Raw genomic sequence first — 25,550 nt, forward strand, 5'->3', positions numbered from 1 at the left:
GAGTGGCACGTGCTTAACTTTGGACCCTTCATAAAGCAATGGGAAGTAGGAGCTGTGCCGGCCAATTTGTTGGAGATCCGATTGTGTGAGGGCGAGGGGGAGAGCAATCCGCTCGCTGCCGGTGCTGTTGATCTCTCCCCAAGTCACAAGGCACTGATTATCTGCTTGCGGGCAGCAGGCTGGCCTGCAGTGAGGAGGCAGAACTGGATGTCCTCCTGCCTGCAGGAAAAGAGGAGGAAAGCTGTAAGAGCCCATGAAAGGTTTGGTAACTGCAGCGTGTCTGTGCTGAAGGGCAGAGTATCCGGGGAGCTGCTGGTCCTCAGCTCTGTGGGGCCGTGCTTGCGGCCGAGCTCCGGTTGAACGCATGCCAGCATGGGGATTAATGGGGATGTTGCAGAGATTGCTTGCACGTTTGGCTCCTGAGACTTTTGTGAAATTAAGATGCAGCGTTTAAGGCGGTTGCTTCCCAGGACAGTAATTTAGAAAACCCAAGTATGTTTAGTGGTAGAATATCCCCTGAAGTACTTAGAAGGGAACTAGAAAGTAATACCATGACACAGGAAGAGAAGATCGTCCAGCCCTGCTAAACAGCTTCTGCACTTAAAATAGGTAAAAGGTAAGGAATAGTTGAGTCCTCTTTGGGCAGGATCTTCAGCAATTTATCTGTAAAAAGTACGGAAAAGATGATGTTGTTCCTAAAACCACCGGTAAGCAATTTATTAAAAGCTTCCGCTCTGCTCCTGACCTGCTGGTTCTGAGCTCAGTGGGGTTACTGCATGCCATTCCAGATGTGCTGTGGTATCAAAGCACAGCTGGCGGGGCTGAGGAAGCCCTTGCTCCTTCTTGTTGTTATTCCATGGCAATAATCTTCATCTCCTCACTAACAACCCATCCTGCAAAGGGCTTCTCCATCCCCAGTGTCCTGTCTGCCCTAGGAGGATGTTGCTGGATACGCTGGATGTGGTCTGAGATTTCTCAAAATTAGGAAGTCTTTAGAAGCAATCAGTTTGCTCTAATTCCCTGGCTGCGCCCCAAATCCAGGGAAGTTGCCTCTTCCAGGGGGAGCAGTGCTTTTGTACTGGCCGAGCTGCTCCGTTCTGCACAGCTACAAAGTACAAGGGGCCTGTTTGTTACAGCCCATGTTTGTGGGAAGGTAACAGAGACTTTGAACTGCTCCAGCAAACAGTGCCCGGGGAGAGGGTACCCCTGCTGATAGGCAGAACCGGTTGTTGAAAGGCATCCATGAAATATGGTTAAGAAGAAAGCCATTTCTGTCTTTAAAAATAGAGCCTGTTACTGTCCTGAAAGTCTGTTGGGGAAGCCCAGCAGAATTGCCCATGTGGGTTACCAGAAGTGGCTTGCTAATCCAGCCTGTTGCGTGCTGATATCACAAGATCTGAATCTCTCAGGGGAAGATAGAGGAAATTGCTGTGGAGGCCCGAGGTTGCCTGCCCCGGCTCCAGATGCCTCACCCACTGCGGATTTTGGTTCCCTCTCTCCCATGTGGGCACACTAGTACAATGTCACTGATAACTGGAGCGGACACTTGCTGCGAGGCAGATATTCATTCTTTCTGGGTCTAGCTGTGGCTTTTTCTAGTGTAGGAGCAAGAAATAACACAGCAAGCTGAGCAGAAGAGGCAATGGGACAGGAGGACCTTCCCCGCTCTGCCAGTAGTTTCCAAGGTTTTTGGCAGCTTCTTGGTTATAAAGTTGTCTTCATGGGATACCAGGTGAGGTCTCTCTTTGGGAGGGCTGTTGTGGACAACCATGTCTCAGTCATTTTTGTGAATTGATTGTGCTCTTCTTTGCAACCAGTTCAGTTTTTTACCCCCCTTCAGTTGGGTGGTTGCTGAGGATCCAACTGCTCTGATAAGTAACCTCAGCTAATTCCCTTAGTGATGCCAGATGAAGAGTAGGATAAATGTGTCAGATTTCCGTGGGTGCTTGTGAGTGGTGTTGAAAGCACACTCCATCCCCGGCCGTGGCACTGCAGCCGCTGGCTGCTGTGTCCTGATGAGCGACAGCAGCGCTGTGTGCTGCAGGGACCGGCTCCAGCTTTGACGTTTCCAGCAGCTAGATGAGGCCAGTCGTTAGTCTGCGAGTCCCTGTCCTGTGGGGCTCTAAGTGATGAAGTTTAGGGGCTCAATCACAGTGCCGAGGAGTGTGTAGCCTGGGGGGATGGGGCTCGGTGCCATGGGATCCGATCCTGCGGTGCAGAGCCCAGGGACAGGCACCGTTCTTCTGGAGGAAGCACGCTCTGGCCAGCATTCAATGTACTGGAATTGCCACATCCGCAATGTGGCACCAGTGTGTGCAGTTTGCTGCAGCCTGGGTTTCTTGGGAGTCCCATGGGCTGCTCCTGGTCCAAGCGAGCTGCTGGCCTCTTGGCACCCCTCCCAGATTGGTAGAAGTCAGTAGAAAAAAATGGTTGGTCAGAAATGACTCATAAAGGCCGTGTTTTCCTGCCAAAGGAATGCTGCCTGTCGGTCACAGAGCAATCCCTCGCTACCCTCTCTAAGGAAGGCTTCAGCTGCTTCCGTTGCAGCCTGCACCTTCATTCCCCACGGCTCCTGGACAGGAGACAGCACCCCAGGGGGTCCCACTTCTCCCCAGGAGACGTGACACTGAGTGAGCTGTGCCGACTGACCGCCCTGCACCCCGGGGCATAGCCTGCGCTCTACAGACTCTCTCTCTGTCTGCAGGATGGAGACTTTCCCTGCGGTGGCCGAGGAGGTCCTGAGGGAGTTCCAGGTCCTGCTGCAGCACAGCCCCCCTCCCATCGGAAGCACCCGCATGCTCCAGCTTGTGGCAATCAACATGTTTGCAGTATACAACTCCCAGCCCAAAGGTACCATGTGCTGCTTTAGGGGAACTGGGCTGGGGATCAGCCGCTCTCTGTATGGCCGAGTTGCTCATGGAGAAGGGTGGGGGGGACTCAGATGGGGAAGCAGAGCGGTGGTTGGATGCCTGGGGGTGTCGGTGTGCGTAGGGACAGCAAAGGGACCTTGGCTGGGCCTCGGTGGAGCTGGCCGAGGCGTCTGAGGAGTGAGGCGGCATCGCATCTCCCTGGAGCCTGAGTCATCAAGCACAGAAGGAAGGCACTGCTTTATGGCTCTGTCTTCCCAGCGTTTAGCTTGGGTCCTGCTCAGTGCCCACGCTAGCACCAGAAGGGCTGGCAGGATCTCGGAGGGCCTTAGCTGTTGGGAGAGTGGCATTGCCTGTGACCGCTTGTGTCCATGCAGGCAGCTGGGCGATGCAGTGGGAGATGCTGCTCTCTGAAAGGCCAGGCTGGAGGCTGTTCCCCGTATTAAGGCACCTAGAGATCTAGTATTACTCATCCTCCTCCCCTCCCCTCCTCCATCCACCCAGGAGGCTGTATGTGGTCTCTGCCATTGTTGGATTTAATGTGGTGGTCAGCAGAGATGCCACCAAACCAGAGGCTCTTCCACTGAGTTTGAAATGGTGCTTCCAGGGGACGTGTTTTTCCCTGTGGCCCCCCGACACGCACAGTGGCCGGTGCCCAGGTCTGCCCGAGCCGTGTGTTCGGGAGCAGGGATGGGGCTGCGCTCCCTGAGTGGGAGGAAGCAGCGTTTCGCATGCCGATGGCTTGGGATTTAGATCCCAAAGATGGAGGCCTCCAGCTGATGGATTTCAGTCAAAGCCACCATGTGGGCAATCGGGCTGAGCCCCAGAGAGCTGCTGCTGGAAGATTTCTCCCTCGTGAGCCAGTTGGCCACTTGTCAGGCTAGTGGTTAGTGGCCAAGGTCAGCTGATGGAGTGAACTGGCGTCGGCCGGAGGGCTGGGAAGTGGCTCCCGTGTGCCGTGTCTGCTGCCCAGCCAGGCTTGCAGACACCTTCCTCTCCTGGGGAAAGCCCTGGGGGAGCTGCCAGTCCTGCTGGTGAGGCAGCCTTGCCCTCCTGCCTGCTAGATGCCAACCAGCAACGGTGTGTTTATCTTTAAGCTGCAAAGATAAACACGATTATGAGTAAATGCCTCTGTGCCGCCCTCCTGGTAGGTATATTAATAGCGGTGTCTGTGCCGCAGACGGGAGCTGGTGGTAAAGAGAGGAAGAGATTTGTCTGGGCTGTACAGCAAGCCCCTGTGGCAGAGCTGGAAGCAATCCCAGCTCTCAGACCACTGGACTCTGCTCTTCCATCTGTGGCCGAGTTGTGGATGTGTGTGAGTGACAGAAAGGGAGCGCTTTTTATCTCAAGTGAAAAATAAGTATTCTCGGAGTTTTCTGCCTCCTGTGTGGGTAGCTGCCAGCTGCTCCCAGCTTTCGGATCTCTGGAGAAAGCGAAGCCGTTCCTGCCGGGGACTGCAGGCTGTGCGCAGAGCAGGTGGCGGTGTTTGTGAAATGCCTGCAGGTTGGATGGCACCGCGGCTGCCATCTGATGCCTAGCGCCCTTCAGGGATTTCCCTGAGGGCTTCTTGCTCTGGTGACCCTAAAACATCACTGAGAATATTGTTGGCAAAGCAAATCCCGCTGTCAGCGCAAATGCCCTGGTGGTCTCCGAGTGCTCGTGTGCTGAGCGCTGGCATAGCCCAGGTTGGGCTTGGTGCTGACGCTGTGATATTGAGAAAAGCTGGGTGCAGAAGGAAAAAAAAAAAAAAAAAAGGCAAAAGGCCTGGAGTTTAAAAGGCAAGCAAGAACGTTTGCTGAATTATTATGAAGTGCCCAGCACGGAGCGAGGGTGTTGGCTCCTTCCCCGGCGTGTGGGTTGCTGTGGGCAGAGGACTGGCTGGAGCATACGGCAGAAACGGCTGTCGGGAAGGTGCGGGCTTCCATTTCCCAGCACATGAGTCACCTCCCTGGGTTGCAGTAGCATGGGCAGCGGTGGGAGCGGGTGTGAGGGGGCTGATCTGCCCCTGCGGGTCTGTGGGAGGCGGGGAGGGCACAGGGAGCAATCCCACCCTGCCTGCATCCCAATTGCCAGGAAGCATTACTGGGGAGCCGCGAGCCAGGCTCGCCGTAGTCAGGGCTTGGCTGCGTCAGCTCTGTAGAGCTGGATCTAACTTCGCAGTTGGACCGAACGACTTCCAGAGATCTCCTCCTACTGAAATCCTTCTGCAAATCTGGGATCAGAGCGTGTGTGTGTCCGTCCCATCGCACGGGCCTGTCTGACCTTCAGCTGCGAGCTCTCGGTAGCAGGAGGAGATCTGTGGGTTTGGGGCCGGGGAGGGAGGTCTGTCTGAGAGCCTCTCTTCCCTGCTGTCCAGGGGTAGTTGTCTCTGGGGGTGGCTGCTCCCTCCCTCCCCCGCCATGTATTTCCAGGTCTGTGGAGCCCCAGCTACTCCTGAGAAACTTGTAAACTTGCTTGCTTGCCCCGTGTCTGGTGTCTAATGAATCCCTTGTGCTGGGATCCAGTGGTGCTAGCAGTTGTGGGGTGGTGTTGCCGCCAAAACAGTCTTGACGTGGGGAATTTTTACACAGTTTAATGCCCGTGAACACAAACTTTTAATCACAGGTTCAGGTATGGAGAAGAAGGAAACTTGAACAATCAAATGCTTTAATAAACACCTTTCCTCCCTCTTCCTCAGGCCTACACCAAGCACCTATCCTGCCCCATCTCAGTCTCAGCTTCTCCCACTTTCACTGCAGATTATGCTCTCAGTCTGTCCCAATTCCTTCAGTGAGGCAACAGGCAGCACAGGAGACTGGGGACTCGTGCGTAATGGTTTATATCTGCTGCTCTTTGCTTTTTGCTTGTTTTCTTTTGCTGTGGCGTGGGTTGGCCGTGGTGCCCCGGTGTGGGTCCCCCGTATGGCAGTTGTGATGTGTCCTGCATGTCTCTGGCTCCTCATGGCTGCCACTCTTTTGTAAATCAATCTGTGCAAGGTCACCACGTGCTCTTCTGATGGGCTGACTTTCTGGGGTGCAGTGGGGTGTTTAAACCGGTTTCAGAGCCAGCCAGCTGTGAGTGGCACGTGGCATTTCACGGCCTCCTCCCGTGCAGGTTACCGCTGCGGTCCCTGGCTACCCAGACCCTGCAGCACGTGCCCAAGGCAGGGCTCGGGTGAGCGCAGGCAGGAGCCCTGCAGTCTGTGCCCAGTGCAGGCAGGAGCCCTGCGGTCTGTGCTGAGTGCAGGCAGCTGAGCTGTGCTGGTCCCGCAGGGGCAGCACCAGCCGCGCCGGAGCTGGTCTCAGCTGCCTGTGCAGCAGGGCAGCACTGGGAAGACCCTGGGAGATGGATTGGGTCTGTTGTTTTCTCTGACAGAGGAAGCCAAAGAATTCCCACATGAAGTGCTTCCCCCGCTGTTCGGCATCAAACAGCGTGTTCCTCTGAGTGAGCCGCTCTCCTCATTGTCTACAGAGACGTGCAGCCATCAAGGGCCCCTCTGACCTCCTGGCTGCCTCCGGTCAGGAGCATTCAAGGTGTGAAAAAGCTTCTTGTAGACCTCAAACCCATGGGGCAAGGAGGGCCCACCCAGGGCAGGGAGGCAGAGAGAGACAGGCAGTCTACATGGCAGAGGCATGCAGTTGCTGGAGCTTTCCATCATGGGATGTAGGTGACTACCAATGTTTCGGGCCATCCTGCGCTCCGGCTGGGGCGGGACCTTTGTGGGGTGGCCCGTTTAACAGTTTGGTAGCCATCTGCACAACCAACTTACAGAGGAGCTTGGATCCCTTCATCCCAACCACAAACACTCCAAGAATTTTAATTTTTTTTTAATTCTGTAATTTGGGGAAATAAAACTCTGGTTTCTGAAAAGACTAATTGAAGCCGTGCTTGCGGCAGGGGCATCTCGGTGAGGGGAGAGAGAGAAACCCCCTCCCAGCCCATCTGTGCCCAATTTACTCCGATCTGGCCTCTCTGAGGCTTTTTTTCTTTCTCTCTCTCTTTAATAATTTGTTTTATAATTCCTGGAATCAAACCCATCTCAGACACACTGTTTTATTTTACTGTATTATTGGATTATACTTCCTATAAATCACTGGATGTTATTCATAGGCCACCACCAGAATAACTTCCCCTCTCCCCCCCCCCGACGGCCCCGCATTCCAAACAAGCGCGCACCAAAGTGGGGGTGCAGCAGCACAGGGCACCCTAGAGACACTTCCCGGAAATCCCAGCAAATTTGCCTGGCTGCGGGTGTGAAGCATCAGGCTGCAGCACCTGGATGCCTTCTGGCACTCTCGGGCCGGTCGCGTTGTGCCGTGTGGAGGTTGTTAGGAGGTCGGGCTTAGGTGGAAGTGGAGAGGGGAGGGGGCTGCCATATGTGCATCCTCAGCACATGTAGGGAATGAAGTTGCATCCCCCGGGGCCGAGCAGAGTCAGGGCACAGAGGCACGGGGAGGTTCTGGCCAAGCATGCGGCTTTAGCTGAGGATTGGAAAAGTGGCTTGCATTTCAACCAGAGGAGAGTTTCGGCAGGGCAGAGTGACCAGCCTATAGGGCATCTGCTCTGCCAAGGCTGATGGATGAGGAGGAAGACCTGCTCCTTGAGCGGCAGTCCCCTGCCAAAGCTCCTGTGGGACATGAGGAGGGTTTGAGGGGGCAGCCAGCATGGCAGGGTCAGGCTGGGCTTTGGTTCTCAGCCCCTCCCGGGTCTGTCTCTGCGAGTGGAACATGGTCGGGCTTTCTGTGCGAGATAGGGTGGGCTGGGAAACCTTGAAGGCTCGTGCAGAAAGGGAGGATTCATGCCCCACTCCCTGCTGCAAATTCAGAGCAGTGTCTGTCCCCTTTGGACTGCCACACCAGTGTCCTCGGAGCAGTGTAGAGTAGGTCAATACTGCACAGGCCACTTGGGGTAGATATACTCTGCCTGGCTCACAGAGAACCACTGTTAGGCAATGAGTGTCCACTAACTACAGCCTTTGCAAGGGTTTGCTAATGTGCATAGTCCTGCTTGCTCCTTGAAGACCTACACCAGCTTCTGAGATGTTGATTTGCCCAAGTCTTCTTGATAGACACAATAAAGGATCCACAAGTTAGTGCAAATCAACTGCAATGTCTAAACAGGTACAGGACTTACCCTTTTGCATGTGTGTTCAGCACCCCAGCCTGGCTGGAGAGGATGCATCGAACCCAAAGGACCCCCCTGAATTCAGCCTGTGCTTTTGTAGCCAGCAGCCTGCTCCGCTGCCATCTTGCCACTGTGCACAGCCCTGCGCTGGATGGAGCATGTTTCGCTTTGCTGACCACAGCTGCTCTGGCTTGCAAGCTAAAGCGTGAACCCTTAAAATATCCCCGGAGACGTTGCAGAGGTTGGTGGTGTCTGCCCTCAGCAGAACCTCAGCTCTGACATCTCCACGGTTCTTGTTTGGTTTCTGATGCTCGGACCCAGCTTTGCTCAAAGAGCTAACTGCAGCATCAGAAAAAGACTCAGCGGAAGCATGTACTGCCCTTCTGCTCAATGGCTTCTCATGAGGCTCTAACCACATCTTGCATATTGGAGCAGACAAAAGGTGCTGGGAGTCGAACACAAGGGAGTCCAGTGCATTTGAGTGAGTTTAAAAATAAAGCAGTGCTGTGGACGGCTGCCTTGGTTTGGTGGAGTTTTAAAATTAGGCACAAAACAAAGCTTAATAAACCTCAGGCTGTAGATAGCAGAAGCAGCAACTTGATCTTCCCTTGTCTGGGGAGCAGAACTGAGTCCTTTTCTCCTAATTCCCCTCCTTGCTTGGTAAATACATGCTTCACCGGAGTCCAGCTGGCTCCTTCGAGCGGGCAGCTCTGTGGGCCATGGCAACTTTGGGCACAACAACTGGGAGGGTCGATGAAGATGTCCTGTTTCAGGGCTGTGTCCTGGGGAGGCTGAGCATCTGCAGTCATGTGCCCCGTTGAGAGCAGAGCCTGAGGTCCCTCCACCTGCCTGGGGGACTCGGTTTTGTAATGCAAACGCAGCCTACTTGATGCAAGGAGGATGGAGCTGAGCAGTTTCATAACTGGCTTTCTCAGGGGTGCTAGGGCTCCGATAGTCATATAGCAAGCGTGGACTGAAGTGTCTATACTGAGATCACCAGCGTGCACCTGGCAGTCGCTACATGCCTTTCCCTGTGAGACTGGGTAGTGCTGTCTTTAGCCAGGTGCCATTAAGACATAACGCTTCCCAAGGCCTTAAGTTTGAAGGAACTGGACGTTAAATTCATCCTTCCCCTCCCTTCGCGTTGCTGCTCTTATTTGCTTTGGGTTTGAGTTGTAATCAGGAGAGGAAACCCAGAGGAGGGCTGGCTGGGGCTGGTGTCTGTTCTTTCCTGTGCTGCCTGGCTTGCACGGAGGCTCTCTGCAGCGAGCAGGTGCTGACATGTCACTGCCTGGACAAAGGGCTTTTATCCTTAACCCGTTGAGTGATGTCTACTAGTCGCCGCGTCCAGGCGCAGCCCTGACCTTGGCCGTGTGAGCAGGACGAAGGGCTGAAATGGCGCAGGGGGCGATACCTGCATTGCTCATCTCGGGAGCCATGTGGCTTCCTGTGCTGAGCTGCTTGCTCATGCTGAGCCTCCTGAGGGACACGTACGTGTCCGGAGGTGGCAGCTGACCCTCTAGAGTTTCTTCTCTGAGCGGTTGGGAGTGTTGGAGGTTGGCACAGTTGCCGGGAACTGCCGGCGCCTTTCCTTTCAGGGAAGGAAGCCGTCTCGGACTTGAGACGCATCAGCAAAGTTCAGGTAAAATACTTTTGGCCCAGATGCGTCTTCAGAGTCTTGCTCTTGGGCTCTTGAGGCTGGTGGCAGCAATGTTTAGACCAAAGTCTTCCTTTGCTTATTCCCCTCTGTTTCCTGTTTAAAAGGCAGATTGTCACATATTTGGGGATTTATTTACCGTAATTGGAGTTATTTTCCTGGCTGCTGGCTTCTGCCCTCTGATGCAAGACTCCTTAGCGAAACGTGTGTCCAGAAAGCCATGTGACTTTTTTTCCCCTTGCCACAAGTGCCAGCAGGAGATGCAATAATCAACGCGCTGCAGGGAATTTCCACTTGCAGTTCAGGTTTCTGAAATCTAGACGTTGGCTTCGGAGGGAAAAGATCGAGCAGGGCTTTGTGGCAGGGAAGGGAAAGCTTTCCAGCGAAACCGAATGTTTGCTGGTGTGTCAGAGTCTCCAGTCCTGCCCTCCAGCCAAAGTGCAGCAAAAGTCCCCATCGAGTAGTGTCGGATGAGCTCGCTGGAGGCTTCTGCCCGGTCTGCCTGTCACACGAGCACATCCTTACGTCTGCCCTTGACGCTGTTCCACCAAACGCAGGGTGATACCGAGATCTCATTTCAGGGCAACAAATAGAGGGGAAATGATTTGTAATCACAAAGCTCGAGTCTGCTTTACAGCCAAGCTTTGGCAGCCCGAGCAGCAAGTCAGGACAGAGCCGGTGACAGGCAGGGTCAGGTTCGAGGGGCTTTCATGCTGCGGTGCCACCAAGGCATGGGCCAGCTCTGCGAACGCTGAAACAAAACCACGATTTCGACAAAGCAGCAGCGTCGCTGTATAAAATGAAAGGCAGGAAATGGAGTGCTGGCATGCAGTGTCCGTCTGTCCTGCTGTAAAATGAGAAAGGAGGTGCCTGAGACAGCTGTCCCGAGGCTCTGCCTCACCCCTGCTTTGGTGGTGGAGAAAGAAGGGTGCCAGGGAGCTGGAGTGGGGTTGCACCAGGTGCAGCGGCTTTGGTGAAGCTTTAGATGTTTGCGCTGTGCCAGGAAATCCTCTCGCTTTTAAAGAGATGTTTCTGACTCTTTAATGTGCATTGCGCCTTTGATTTCCTCATGCTTCTAAGCAGCACCGAGTCAATTACTGTATTTCTGTTTAACTCTCTGAGAGAACATTGTATAATTAGGCTAATTATGGTGCTTTGTGAAGTTGTAAAACTCTTGATTGAGCTTGCGGGGCTGTTTTATAGCCTGCCAGGTGTAGGCAGGGAGGGCTGCCTGCCCCGTGCCCCGTGCAGGTTCGGGTGCAGCCTGCCAGCTCGGTGAGGGTAGCTTCCTTCCCGGGGGCTGCCCCGGGGGCTCGTCCCCCACCAGCTCCATCCTGCCTCTGTCTGCTCGCAGGCTGCGGTCCCTCAGTGAATCGGGTGCCCGGTGCTGGGGGGGCTTCAGCTGGGATCACGCACCCTTGGGGGCTTGTTGGGATCTCTTCTTGCCTTAATGCTGAGATTGGGAATGGCAGTATAGCCAAGGCTGTGTTGCTACTCTCAAGTGCATCTGCAGCGAGGAGGTGACCCCACGCGGGTTTACCTACGGAGATCTTTTATTTTCCCTGGTTAGGTTCTACCAAGAACCATGCAGCAGGTTCTTGGAGCGCAGTGCTGGCTCTGCCCGTGCTAATCAATGGCAGGAGGAAGGCAAGGACTTGTTGAGCCTGACCTTCAGGAGTCACCCTGGCTAACCTGATGCTCAGTCCAGCTTTGCAGCCAGTACAGACCGGGGAACTTTAACCCTGGCCGGGTGACAGCACTGAAGGTACGTGGCCCGTCTCTGATTGAAGGGTCACTTTTAACGCTGACTGATGTGGCTCGTGATGGTTGTGGTTAACGTGACCATAGGGCTGGCTCGTAGGTGACATGGAGAGGGCACGAGTGATTTGTCTGTCCCTGAGGTTGGCGTGGGTCTCCGGCGTGTGCCCTCGGGTCCCCCATCCCGCGGGGTGGGACGAGAGGCAGACAGGAGCACGTCGCCGTGGGGTGGGAGGGAGATGCCCTGTAGGGATGGCTTCGGCTCTGGGGTTTCTTCACTCCCCCTTGTCCCATCCCACCCGGGAGCGTGCGGTCCCCTGACCCTGCTTCGGTGAACTCCTGGTGCTTCTCCGCCAGACCCGGGAGCTGAGCAAGGGAGTCTTGCGTAAGCAGCGCCTGCTCTCTGGGTAATGGCACAGAGATGGAGAAGGAGGCGCCGGCTGCCAAAGGCGGGTTGGGAACAGCATAAACCCTTCAGAGCGGGGCCCGGGGAGCCAAGGTCTGACAAGACCTCATGCCTGGTGCTGGGAGCGGGGCTCGTCCCGCCCGGGGGGCCCCAACCGCGCGCGGGGCCGTGGCGGGGAGCGGCGAAACGTCGCCACATGGGCTCGTGTGTCTTTAAAAGCAGGCGAAGCGGAAGTGATGCTCTCGGGCCCATCTGCGCGGGGCTGCGCGGGGAGCGGGAGACGCGCCCCAGCTGGTGCGAGGCCCTGGCAGCCCCGGGAGCTGCCGTCTGTTGGGGTTTACTGCTGTCTACGTTGAAACACGGCTTGGGAAGGGGGGGGGGGGGTCGGTGGCACGGTGCCAGTCCCGGTTCGCCTGGCCTTCTCGTTCCTTTCTCCTCCTCCTCCTCCCAATGCTTTAAAGTCACATTTCCAGGCCAGACATAGAATTAATCTCTGGGCACTTCACATTGCTGGCAGCGCAAAGCAGGATGTGGGATCTTTTTTTCTCTCTCTCTGCGTCTTGGCTGACTTTTTTACCTCTCGAAGAATTTGGAAGGGCCGTGAGATTCCCCCCGCCCCCCCTCGCCTCGGTGCCGTGCAGTTTTTCAGCACGCTGATCACCCTGCTGTGGCTTCACCCTAATAGATTTCATATGCTGACACAGTTGACATCAGTACCAAACTATTTTACATGTGATCTGGTGTATTTCCTGAGGAAATCTGCAAGATATTTATTAAGAACTAATAAAATAAACCTCTCCATGAGCTTTTAGGTAGTTTTCAATTTTTCATGTCTCTCTCGTTTCCTCTTATCAATGAGTTTCTATTTTCTCCCTCCTCTCTGACCATTGCAAAAGGAAACAAAAATAAATGTTTTAAACCGTTCCTGAATGGACACTGGGAATATTTCTGTAGTGATGTATTAGTAAAGTCGTATTTTTAGTGCTGTATTGTCAAGACTAAAAATATCCCGCTGCAGTGCATCCTTTTTATAGGGCTTTGTGTGTGTGTGTGCGCGCGCGCGCGTGTGCTGAATGTTGTACAAGTTTGCACCAGTGTGTAAAGGTCTGTCTTTGTACTACTGCAGCTTTGCCTCCCCATCACAGCTGGACTCCATTAGGCCTCAAAAATTAAAGTAATCCTGGTTAAGAAAGGGAAAAAAAAAAAAAAAAAAATTAATCAATCTCGCAGAGCTGCGTTTCCCCAGCTGAGCCTGGATACCTGCGTGGCAGCCCCGCTTTGAGAGACTCCAGCAGCCCGGGCTTGCGTGGGCCGGTGGTTTTGTTGCTGCGTTCCTGCCACGAAGGGTGTTCCCTGCCACTGGCGTGCGCCGGGCTGAGAGCAGCAGCCACGCTTTCCCTGCTGCCGCGCGGAGCGGTGGGGTTAAGGGCGAGCGAGCTCGCCGGGAGGGCCTGGCTGCGGGTTGCAGTCACCCCGTGGGTTCCTGCTCATTTTGGACCCTCGGGAAGCCCTTTGGGGCCGTGCTGCGCTGGTGAGCGGGAGCGTGTGTGTAGCTGGGAACAGGCTGGATGCTTCATGTTTTCAGAGGAATTTTCTACCTTTCTTATATTTCTGTCTCCTTCAATTAACCGTGTTTGTAACGGAGGGAATGAAAGGTGGGAGCTGGGCGCAGAAGCCGCCTCCCCTCCGTCCCCCACAGACGGCGCGGGGGGACCCCCGCTCCGAGGGCCTGTCCCCTGAGCCGCCGTGGGAGGCAGTTCCGTCTCTCTGCCGCGCGCGATTGATGCAGCCGTTTCCAAATATAATGCGGTCGCCGGTTCACATCCGCAGATACCCGGCGGAGCGCTGCGGCCGTCACTCTGGCCCCCAGGAACAGCCTTGCGTCACAGGTAGCGGGTGCTGCGACTGACGGGGGACCTGACGGCCGGCCCCGGAGCGCCGTGCGCACGGCACGCAGCGTTTTATGAACTGATGTGTCTTATGCTCCAGCCAGGCGCGAGCGCTCTCCCTCCGCCCGCCCCTCCGGCGGCTTGTCTCCTCTGAGTCACTCGCTGCTTTACTCGCGGGTGCCTCGCTTTACTGTCTGCTGCCGTCTGGAGAGCCGCAGCCGTTCAGCTTCCTGTAGAGCAGTTCAGCGAAAGCAGTAATTAGGGCCCGTAAAAATTTATTTTATTAGCGAGAAGTGTTGGTGGGTAATTGGCCATAATTTGAACCCAGCCAGATTGGAGATTAATAATCATAAAAAAAAAAAAAAAAAAATCACAGAAATCTTTTTACCAGAAACACCAGGGCTGTTACTTGCAAACCCTTCCCGAGGCGGGTGGGACGGGACGGGATGGCGGCTGCTGCGGCGAGGGCGGCCGGCAGCGAGCGCCTGTGCTGTACCCGTCCTTGAGGGTGTTTGACACTGGCATGGGAAGAAAGGAAACCTTGTTTTCCAAGAACTCTGCTCTTTCTCAGCTTGATAAGCATTTAAAATAAAAGCTGCACAATTGGAATTGGCAGAGCATCCTCATTCTTTTGTCTGTCTGTTTATTTTTTTCCCCTCATCCCTCGACATGTGTGCTACAGCCCACGGTTACTACACCCCGCAGAACCACAGGCCTGGAGCTCTGCAGGCGCGAGCCGAGCTCTGCCCACCCCCAGCCTGGCTCTTTGAAGCCTGGCAGAGCAGCAGAGATCCGGCTCTGTCCCCGGTCGGGCCCCGAATCCGGCAGCCTCCTGATGTCCAGGGCACTGAAGTATTTGGCAAAATGTACATTTTCAGCCCCTTTTGGTTCCCCCTTCGCTCACGGGGCAGCAAACCCAGGGCTCTGCCTGGAGCTGGAGCAGTGGTTTTGGACCCGGGCTGTGACCACGCTATACAGACCCCATCGCTTTGGTATTTATAGACTTTATTAGAATAGCTTGAATGTGGCCAACACGTCGGAGCGGGAGCGGTCTGACAGCCGATGCCTGCATCCTGCACGCTCATCGCGACGGCTGGTGTCAGCGATTGGAGAATTAACCGCTCCACTCAGGGAGTAAGGAAGAGCCAAGCCCCTGCACACATGTCACGCTCGGATACTGCTGGTTGAATCAGACCGGGGAGTTACTTCAGGTTACTAGTCCTGGTTGTTGCTTTGGTGTAAGGGATGCGGGGTGTTACTTCAGGTTAGTAGTGCTTGTTTTTTGCTTGGCAGCCCGGGCTGGAACCTGGTGTAACTGTTTCCCAAAGAATATTTTTGGTTTTAAAACTGAAGGTCAGCAGTTCGCAAGTGCTGCGCTTGCAGCCAACTCTGTGGTTCGCCTTGTGCCACCGGGCCAGCAGCACTTGAAATCCCGATCAATTGATCTGCAACAATATGAAACCACGAAGGGTGACTGCCAGTTAAAATTCCCCGTCTCGCCCCATTTTCCCCACCCAAAGTGTCTTTCTGCCCATATCCCCTTTCTTGCTGCCTGTCTCCCTCCCTCCCTTTCGGCTGTGTATTGGAGTTTTTGTCTATCTTTTTCCATCTCTCTGTCTCTTTTCATAACAGTTTTTAATAATGTTTTAGTTAGTTCCAGCCTTTTCCCTCAATGGATCCCATTGGAAAATGCATTTGAAAGGAAACAGTTATACACTTCCCTTCCTTTGAAACTCTGTTGGCACCTTTTCCAGTGCAGTAAACCATACAACATGGATTTTCAAAGTTTCCAAACACAGACATGCTGGCGTTAAATTTATGAAAAAATATTTTATTCGGCTGTATAGTAACTATGAGTCTCTGAGCTGCTGGTCACAGTGAAATCGAAGCTCGCTTTGGAACTGCAACAGGTTTTCAAATCTCTGCAGGAAACGTAGCGGCGCTGGCTGTATGGGAGCCCGCAGCTCCCTCGCACCCTCCCGGCAGGAGCTGTAGCGGCAAATGAAAGGGGTGCTGGGGCACCCCGGGGCTGAGCCCACCACCCTCGGGTGCAGCTTTTCCCTGCAGACGGCCCTGCTGGGAACGGTGCGGCAACGGTAGCTGCGGGGAACTTCACGGTCGTGCCAATCCTATCTCAAATCACAGGGGAAAAGAGGAATTTGGCATAAAACCGTTATGTCTTATGCTTGTTAATGAATGTAGAAGGTTAAGGCTTTTTAGTTACTGCGTCCCGTGGCGGGGGGGCTCAATGGCTAGTGTGAGTGTGCGTGTGCTGCAGTCTGCCCGGGGGTTTGGGACCTGAGGCTCCGACTACATGTAAGTTGTTGGAGCACTGAGATCGTATTTTCTAATATGGGGGCTCGGATGTTAAACTTCCTGGAATGGTTTCTCTGCATGCTGTGGGTTTGTGCCTGTGGTCTCAGCCCTTCCAGCAGGGAATTGCTCACTTGACACCCGAGAACCTCCCTTTGCGTGGCACCGCTCAGAGCAGATTTTTTTCCCAATTTCCACGGAAGACCACGGCCCCCATTCACCACGAGAGGTCGGGTGGGTGAATCTGGCCGTATCCTCCTGAGGACCGTTGTGAGGGGTCGTTTCCAAACAGAGCGAGCCTCGAAGCCTGCGCTCGGCAGCACTTCCACACGCTTGAGGTGTGGTGTAATGCAGATAAGGCCTCCTGTGATAGATGAGATGATGACGTGGCAAAGAGATCCTGGCCTCAGTTTTCCTCTTGTCCCTTTCCTTGCAAAATTCCTTTCCCTTCACATGGGATTTTTCCAGAGAAGTCGCTGATTAAGTGTTATCATCATGCTCAGTGCCTCATGGAGCATAGGAAGAGCTAGAAGGTTCAAGTCCAAATAAGTGGATAGCGTAAACTCACTGGCTTGTATCTTACAGCATCTCCGTTTCAGATGCCTTTCTGCATGGTATCTCTAATGTGTACAGATGGGGAACTGAGCTTAAGGAAAATAACGGGTTTTCTAGTTTTTTGACTGCTCACCTTAAGATGCAGGTGATGGAGTTCTCCTAAAAACATAGTCCTTCAGGAACTGCATTTGTTCCTATTCAAAGCGGAGTTGCCCAGCATCTGCGAATTTCACCCCCACTGTGTCACCATGGCCAGCCAACAAGCGAGGGACGCACAAATACTGACCACGTGCGTTGAGACTGGTTAAGGTGACTTCTGGATCCCCCTGGAAGTTCAGGACCAAGACAAAGACAGAATCTAGTTCTCCGGTATAGCGCTAAGCCATCTTAATCCCCAAAACATTACCGTGTCCTGCAGCGCTCAGCCTTACTGAACACGTGCGCGTTTCAGCACATCAGAAAGGGTTCTGCAGGAGGGTCTCTACCAACTGTTCATTTTCGGTGTCGACTGAAAATGGCAGCTTGAGGGAGGGAAAAGTGATGTGTCGTTAGGACTGCCTTTTAACGCGTACGTGTGATGGAGTTAACTTGAAATCGTGCAGACGACTCTAAAACTGGTGTTCCTGACCTTTGAGTGCTTGACTTTGCGTTCACGTAACAGTTTTGTATGTGTAATTCCCATCGTTTTTAGGAAAGCGAGCTCCCCTGTGGAAACGGACTGACCTCATCCGGGATGCTCGGCTGGCACGTAAATCTAGATTGGCCACACGAGCCTCTGCCGCGGCAGGAACGCTGGACGTGCGGGGCTGTTATCCTCCGTGCGCACCAGGCGCTGGGGGTGAGCAGCCACTGATGGTGCCAGCAGAGCAGCGTGGGGACCTAGAGAACGGGCTGCAGCCGGGCTGCTACGCTATCACCCAGCTCGTGCTGCTTTCGCCCCCTTTCCTACCTGCTTTTCCCTCTCCGCTGTCTCGCCTGGTTTGGTTTCCTCTTCCCTCATCCAAGCAGATGGACCAGCTGCTGCTTCGGTTGCAGTGGCACGTGCGAGCTGTCTGATAGTGAGCACTCAGATTTCCGTAGGCCCCCGCCTCGGCAAAGCAGGGGTGGACGGAGGTGGCAGAAGGCACGCCCAGACCCCGCCGCCATCCCCTGCCAAACTTCTGGTTCCTGCTCCGAAGTGTGAAGGTGCTAGGGATTTCGCTGAAATGGTCAAAGAATTTTTAACTTGAGAAGAACAATATATTTTCCTTAACCTCATTCTGGCAAATGGCTGAACCTTTGTAGATGAAATTTTCCCAATAAATTTAGCTCGAAGAAAGCTTTTGGCATGAAGGATTGCAGCCTAAATGGTTAAAGTTTGGCAAAGTTGTTAGGAACTAAAACCAGGGTCTTATAACGGAAAGTGTTAGGTAAGCTTCACTGTAGGCACGGCGGCTGGGCTGTGCCCCTCTCGGAGGGGTGTCCTGGTGCTGGGGGTGCCACTGGCATCAGCTGGGGAGGCTGGAGGGACCGAGCAGGCGCTGGAGGTGGCCAGGGGCTGGAGCAGGAGGGGAGGAGGCAGTTCAGGCCTGCAGGCATCTGATGAGGACCCTGGGATTTACTGCCTCCCTGGAGCTGGGGGGGGGACGACACGGGTTTCGCTTTACGTTTTGGCATTTGCTTTGCAAACTGACACACTGGCGCTCTGGTCCCTCAGGAAGCTGTAAAAAGAAGAGCAGCAAACGAGTGAATGTGTTGAAACGGAAGCTCCGCACTTTGCTGTTCCTGCCCCATCAAAGGCTGCTTTCTCCGAATGTGCCTGTCTGCAGGCGCTTTCTCTCATTAACTTTTACTCCAGGCTTGAAGCGCTCACCAAGGTTCACACCAGAGGAGGCATGTTCCAGGCTGTCTGTTTACATTTGCTGCCAAAGACATGCCCACCTCCAGCATGAGGAGGAGGGGGTTGGAAAAGGCTGCCTTTTATTTGCTGCGATTGTCCTGGTAAAAAAAAACTTCACTCGGGGCTGGAGTAAATCTCTTGGGAAGCCCTGTTCACACCTCCTCCCCCGTTGTAAATAACATCTGACACAGTTATGGTTGGGCGCATGCAGCTCCTGGGTGGGATGCTAGTAGCAGCTTGCCATGCCTGCTGCACAGTGCTGAACCGGGCTCCCATGGCAGCGGGCTCCCCCGAGTACGTGTGCTGAGGAGCCTGCTTTCCTCACTGCTCCTTTCGGGGTGAGGTTCGGGGCTCTGGCTGCGCAGCTGGCTTCTTCAAGAAGGGCTGACAGATCTGTGCAGACAGAGAATAGGCCGTCAGGGGTTTTCTTGTATCAGGCTGCATCGTCCTGCCTCACCGCAGTGCCCCTAACGCCTCTTTAAGTTTCCATCATCCATGTTTTTTCTTCTTTTGGTGCAGTGTTCCCTGTTTTGTCCGGATGCCCTCTGCACGTACTGAGCCCTGCTCGCCTTTGGGCCCTTTCACCTTTGCGCCCTCGCAGCCACATCCTGCTTGTGCATCCTATAGCAAATATTCCCTCTGCAGCAAGAGACAGCTGGTGCCAGGCTGGTCTGGAGCTATATACATGCTGATGAGCTGTCTTGCCAGCTTGGAGGGACATACTTTCTTACGAGCTAGCCAGGAGTTATGTACATTTGGGTTTGCCAGCCTTTTAGCTGCCAGACAGGTCAAATTCATGTTGCTGTCAGTTGTTGGCAGCAGAACCAGTAGCTCCGGGGACCGCGCAGAGCCTTGAGGCTAGTGAAGATTTTGCTGTGCCTGTGTCGTAAGTCCTAGCGTCAGCCGCTTGGAGTGGCTCCGGTGAAGGCAGTGCTGAGAAATAATAGTTTCTCTGGCGATTCTCCAGGCTTTGCCAGCGTGGGTGCGACTGTAGGCGCCTTTGTGCCAGCTGTGCCGGTCTGTCTGCCTGGGACTGGAGTGTCTCGGCGCAAATGTCACTAGCGAAAGCTGGGATGTACGTGGCTCCCCAAGCAGGAGGAGTGTTTCTGACGCTGCCTGGGGTGTTGCACAGCCAAAACTGACTCCTGCAACCTCGCCGGGGCCAGGGGTGCAGAGCAGGATCTTGGGCCTGCCGGCTGGCTCAGGCACCCCAAGCGTGGAGGGAGAGCTCCGAGTGCTGCTTAGTGCAAGTGGAAATGGCTTCAATCTGTGTTTTGACTGATGGGTCTTTTCAGGAAATTTCTGAGAATAACGTTTCTAAAAATGGCTGCTTCTTTCCACTGATATTTCCTGGAAAAGGCTGCAGTTAATTTTAAACCACTATCCTTTTCCCTTTTCAAGTGGAAATGGCTCTGTGCTTGTCCTCAAGGCTAATGTCATTCTTTCTGTCCCAGCCCAAGTTGCACGGTGGAGGGGGACGGTGTGCCACCGCCCTGGCCTCCTCTTGCAGGACCTGTTGGTCTTCCAGGGCTGCAGAAATTGAGGTGTTGGGGACACACTGTGCACACGTCTGCTTTCCCCGTGGAAACGAATAACCATCTCTCCCCGAGTCACTTCAAAATGATGTTCTTTGTCGGTGACTCCCGGCCAGTCCCAAGTACGCAAGAAAGCCGTCTCTGAAGTCATTCACTTGCCTAGCCTAAAGCTCTGTTCATCGGGGTCAGGAAGGATATACTGAGCTGCTTATTGCACCCCGGGTGCAAGGATCTAGTCCTGCACGTGGATCCTGGGACTGGGGACGGTCAGAGCCGGAGGTGAGCTCCTGGATCAGCCGGAGGGAGCCGGCAGCACAGAGCTGTCCTGGGCAGGCAGCCCCGCGTGTCGGGCAGAGCACAGCTTCCCCTGTGGCTCTCGGGCAGGCTTGCTGCTTCAGGTGGGAATATGTCATTAATTTTTATACCTTCCCCTGTAAACCATCGACCCTTTTTATGATGTCATGAGGGATTCCTTAATTTTGCAGCTGCTTCCTGGTTACGTCAGAGAAGAGCCTCCCGTCCTAGAGCCCAGCGCTGCAGTCCAGAACGGCTGGAAACAAATGAAGTGTTGAATATCTAATGGCTTCCACAGGGAGAGCTGCTCCATCCTCCCCAGGCCCCCGGCATTCCTCACCTCCTAGGCCTCCTTCCCTCCTTCCCTCCCTTGCTCGGACAAGACGGGGTTTCAGCACAGAGCAGAGGGAGCCGCGGGCTCCCGGGCGGCCCCGGCTGCTTTGGGAACACGCGCAGCGAGTTCCCCCGTGCTGCTGCGTGTCTGGGCGCTGCGGCCGGGAACCCCCCCCAGGGCCTTCCTGCCTCTCTGCAGGGAGAGGTCTGTACAGGGAGGTGGATCGGGGGCATCCAGGTTATTACTGCAATCCGAAGGTCACTCTGGGAGGGATTCAGGCCTGTGTGCTGCAGGTGGTGGCGTTCAGATCGGCCGCAGGGCTGTGCCGGGAGGGCTGCGGCTGCCATTGTGTCTGTTGCCTGCAAATTCAGAGTCGGGGAGCATCTTTCCAGGAAAGCTGCCCATCGTTCCCAGGCTCTTTGCAGGGTATTAGCCAGGGCTGAGCAAGTGCCTCCAGGTTCCCAGGCTTTTTTGGGTGCAGATGAGCGCGTGTGTGACTCACCGGTTCCCAGCGGAGCGCAGGGAGTGCCCGTGACTCACAAGTCCTCTGTGAGGGGGTGTCGGGGAAATGCCCCGCAGCTGTGAGCATCCCCCTTGCTTTGCTGCTTTATATTCCCATAGGTTGTGTGCGATATCCACCGCAGGCAGGCAGCAGTGGGACCAGCTGCCTGGACCGGCAGTGCGGCTCTCCTTGCCTGCTTCCTGCAGACAGCCCCATCCCGCCGGGCTGCCCCATAGCCCTGCCAATGCTTCGTCTGGCGGAGGGTGACTCAGGAGGAAAACACTCTTGTGTCTGAGCGATAACAGAGCAAACGAATTGCCTTCAGGTGGTGTCAGCTTGGAGGTGACCAGCCTCTGTCTTCTTCCCCGCAGGGCAGCAGCTGGCTGGTGAATCAGTTGTCTGTGCCACCGAGCTGCTGACACATCAGTTGGGTGCCTTAGGCACGGCTCGCCCGCAGCCCCGCGCTCACCGAGCTCCTCCACTTCCTGCATCCCCTGGCCAGCCCATTATGTCATCCTCGGGATCGCGTCCGGAGACCCGTTCGTTCATTTGATTGCCTTCGCGTACGGTCTTTTACCGTGTCACCGGGGAAGGTGGGTTCAGCTGTTGCTCCCCGGGAGCAAAGCACATCCCTGCTGCTCTCTCTGCCTGCGCTGGGGCCACCTGCTGCCAGCGCCGCTGCCTGGAGCCGCAGCTCAGGTTAGGACGGGGAGGCCAGTGTGGAAACTATCTCGCTGGAGTCCTCCCGACCCTTGGCTAGAGCAGGCCGGTTGCCTGAATCAAAGGAATCTGGTCTCCTTCGAGACTCTAAAGCTTGTTGGCTGGTGTTGTTTTAACTGCGAAAGATTCAGCGCTCCTTGTGTTGTGTTAGCTGGGATGGATATCGGAGCATGTCTACTGCTTGCTCGAGAGCTCGGGGGTTGCTGTGGCTTGCTTCCACCGCTGCCTAGAGCACGCTCGGAGCGGAGCAGCTGGGAGCCCTCGCTTCCAGGCCCCCTGCCCCATTCCCGCGAGCACCCCCCTGGCCGAGGCCACGTGGCCTGCGCTCGCTCTGCCCCGATTGTCCCTCGCAGGATTTCCTTCGGCACATGGCACTCGAGCGGCCGTGAGAAGCTTCCTCCAGCAAATCCCTCTCCTCGGAGGCGGCTGTCCCTTGCATCGCCTGCTCTTTTCCCATTCCCATTTCCTGTGGCTGGTTGCATTGCCCTAATAGAGGTTTGGCATTGCTGTTTTGCACACCCTAGTGGGAGAGGGGATGTGTTTATCACTTTTCCTGGAGATTATCTGTTTAAGCACTCTCTGACAGTTACAATAACAAGGGCAGCGCGTTGTGTTTCCCAGCAAAAGGACACTCGCTGCTGAAAGATGTATAGCACTAATTAGAAATACATAACATCCGGCCACATGGCAGCCTTCTCCCGGCCGCTCCATTTCCTGAGCTCAGACGACTTTGACGACAGTTGGTTTATGTTTTCCATGAATATAATGTTCTCAGAGAAACACAAATTTCTCCCCGTTACAAAAGTCCCCATTCTCTCCGTCTCTCTCTCCCCCCTCCCCACGTACTCTTTCCCCTGCGAAGCAGGTAGATTTATGACTGCAGAAAGCCTGGGTCGGATCCTGGTGCCGGCTGGGTTGCAGCAAGGTTTGCAGCCCCTGCGTGGATGCAGCTGAGAGCCCAGGTAGACGCTCGCAGAGGGCGCTGCAGCAGCCGCGCTGGCCGACCCGTCCCGCTCCCCAGGCTCTCTGCAAAGGAAACTGCCTCCTGGTAGAAAAACAGCGCTCGTCGTGCAGACCAGTACCCAGCTGGAGGGAAAAAAAAACCTCTTTCCTACATGTGAAGAAACAGGAGGACTCTTCTACAGCTCAGAGGGTTTTCATGATCTTCAGAAAAACCACCTGTCCCTGGTTCCCAGTTGCTTTTTCTCTGTGCTCGCAGTCTGATGCTCAACAGCTCCCATTTTTTCCGTCCCATCCCCTCTCCCTCCTCTCGCTCCTGGGCTCTGCTTCAGAGCAGATAGCCTGGGCGCCAGTTGGAGGAGTCTGGGTCCAATCTCCAGCTCGCAGCAAGCAGCAGTGACTAGTACAAGGACATTTTTTCGGAGGTCCCCGTGTGCTGGATGGGAGCAGGGCAGTTGCTCTGCTGAGTGTAAGGCAGGTTAGGTGTAAGGGTGGTTAGATGTAAGAGAGGTAGGAAGATGGAGCATGCTCAGGGAGGTGAAATCTTAGAAGGTTTTAGCTGCTGAAATGAATTCCTATTGAATATGGAAAAACCGGTGTATTTCAGATGTTTATAGCTTGGCCAAGTGTGGACGGATTTCTAGTAGGACAGGAAAACTCTCTGTTAAAAAGGTTATTCTGCAGCAAAATCTCAGATCCCCTTTCCAGGATTTGCAGTTGCTAGATTAGCTCAAGGAAAAGGTTGTAAGTGTTTTTTCTAACAAGAGTAAGCCACTATCTTGTTTCCTAGCCTCATTCTCACAAGTAGCCGAACAGTTTTGGCTAAAGATTTCCGGAAGAATTTGGCCTGAGACAGGCACCCAGCATGGAAACTTCAGCTCCAATAGTTAAAGTCTGAGCCAACTGGAAAAAGGGTCTTATGAGTGGCTAGTGTCAGGCAGGCTTAATAACACGGTGCTCAAAACCCTGCCTGCAAAAAAGACTGTCAGAGCTCATGTCCCACCAGCCGGTCCAGCATCTGGAGCCCTAACCTCCGCGGAGGAGTTGCAGAGGGCTGCAGGGCTCTCGCTTATTTTTCTGGTGCAGAAAGACAGGCAAATTCAGCCTATGAAGTGTGGGGTAATGCAAATTACCCAGGCTGTTGGTTCAGGCTGCAAAGTGTTTGATGACATTCCTGCTTTAAAATATTCTGCCTGCTCCTTTCTAGCCCTGTGCAGCGTTCCACGTACCTCGGAGTTTTGCTGGCATAGCTGATGTGGGGCTACAAGTGACTGAGAAACAAATCCAGCTTGAGAAAGCTCCCAGAAGGTGGGTTTTTAGGCCGGCTTAGCTCCCTGCCATGACTGCAGCATGGCCTCATGGGCCTTGTGTCGGTACAGCGGGTGGTGGTGCAGCATGCAGGGAGGGTATGGTGTTACCCTGAGTCAGTCTCGGCTGCAAACGCTGCGAGTCCTGAAGCCCTGACCTTAAGCTGTGGTTTAACAAGCAGTTATTTAGGTAGCGGTGCCAGCTTTACCCACCCTCCTTTCCCCCCACACAGCACCTTTGATGGCGATGCCACAGCTGAAAGGTGACATTTCTAACCTCAATGAGCTGCGTGATCTGGTTCACAGGGTGGCTGCGCAGGCAAGAGCTGAGAGGTGACGTGGTGACAGGAGCTGTTTAACTGATGCCGGCATTAACAGGGACGTTTGCCTGGTTGCAAGGGGAGAAGGTGGAGGGGGGATGCGTTGTGGTTGTTGGTGCACAACCTGGTATTGTGCTAGATGATTTCCTGCAGAATGTCACTGCTGCGGCTGCTGGTGGCACAGAGGAGCCACATCTCTGACCGCCTCGGGGCCCGCGGCCTCGTAGCAGCTTCTTTTGCATGCGATTTCTGTCCGTAGTCTGCCTGACCGCCTCTGCACTGCGCCCTGGCTGTGCGGCGTGGCTGGGTGTGAGTACAGGAGGGTCATCTGATTACAGCCTAATTGGGGTTCCAGGGGAGGAAGTGGAGGGCGGATTTGTGGCAGCTTTAGCTGATGGGATGCCATTGATGCCATCTGAAAATGTCGCTGGCACCAAGCTTTTGGTGGCTGCCTGCGGGGATAGGATGCGGCATCGCCTGTGGACCTGACGCTGTAGTTCTGCTTCTCCTGCACCCGCTGTGGATCTGGGGAAACAGATCTGGGAGTTACAGGGTTTGCCCTGACCTGGGCAGTCGGGATCTCTGCCTGCTCTTGTTGGTCTGTGGCAGCTGGTGTCCCCAGGTTATACTAGTGCTGTTCAACTGCAGGGACAGGAATCACCTAAGTGTCACTCCAACCTCCAAGAACATCTCTTTCCATGAAGTTTGTGTCTTAATGCATCGTGCATTACCAGCAGCACAGACCATTGCTCAGCTCAGAGGTAATGACACCCTGTGGGCTCCAGAGCGGATTTGTTGCTCCAACCCCCCTTTTAGCATATCTTCTACAAAGTATTTTTCTCTTAATGCCAGGGTAGGCTCAGACACTTCGTGCTGTGGGCGAGAGACCTTGCTGTGGGTGCGGAGAGCTCGTTTCCTTACTGCCTATCACTCAAAACACTCCACAAGTTTCTGTCTAAACACCCCCGTTTCATGAGCGCTCTGCCCTTTGATTGTACCCTCACCTTGACTGTCTTCTGTGGCGTGGGCACAGAAGGGCACAGCCGGGGCTAGCCTGGGGTCTGCCACCCCACAGCCTCCACGTCACGCAGTCGTAACTACTGGCTCCGAGCTCCCAGCTCAGTAAAAGCCGAGGCTCCCTGCCTCCCAAG

The 25,550-nt window shown here is 54.6% G+C and overlaps 1 protein-coding gene across 9 annotated transcripts in view; it reads left to right on the plus strand.

The window, feature by feature from the left end:
• The window catches only part of SMG6 (SMG6 nonsense mediated mRNA decay factor), a 119,163-nt gene that overhangs the window by 30,215 nt on the left and 63,398 nt on the right, over nucleotides 1-25,550 (plus strand). For all 9 annotated transcript variants that reach the window (XR_012778036.1, XM_075518361.1, XM_075518362.1 and 6 more), the window contains exon 10: nucleotides 2,705-2,850. Coding sequence is in view for 8 of the 9 variants with exons in the window: in XM_075518361.1 (XP_075374476.1) it covers nucleotides 2,705-2,850 (146 nt within the window). In the remaining variant the exon portion in view is untranslated. The remainder of the gene's footprint in view (nucleotides 1-2,704; nucleotides 2,851-25,550) is intronic.

Source organism: Mycteria americana, chromosome 15, assembly GCF_035582795.1.
Source record: "Mycteria americana isolate JAX WOST 10 ecotype Jacksonville Zoo and Gardens chromosome 15, USCA_MyAme_1.0, whole genome shotgun sequence".
Lineage (NCBI taxonomy): Eukaryota > Metazoa > Chordata > Aves > Ciconiiformes > Ciconiidae > Mycteria > Mycteria americana.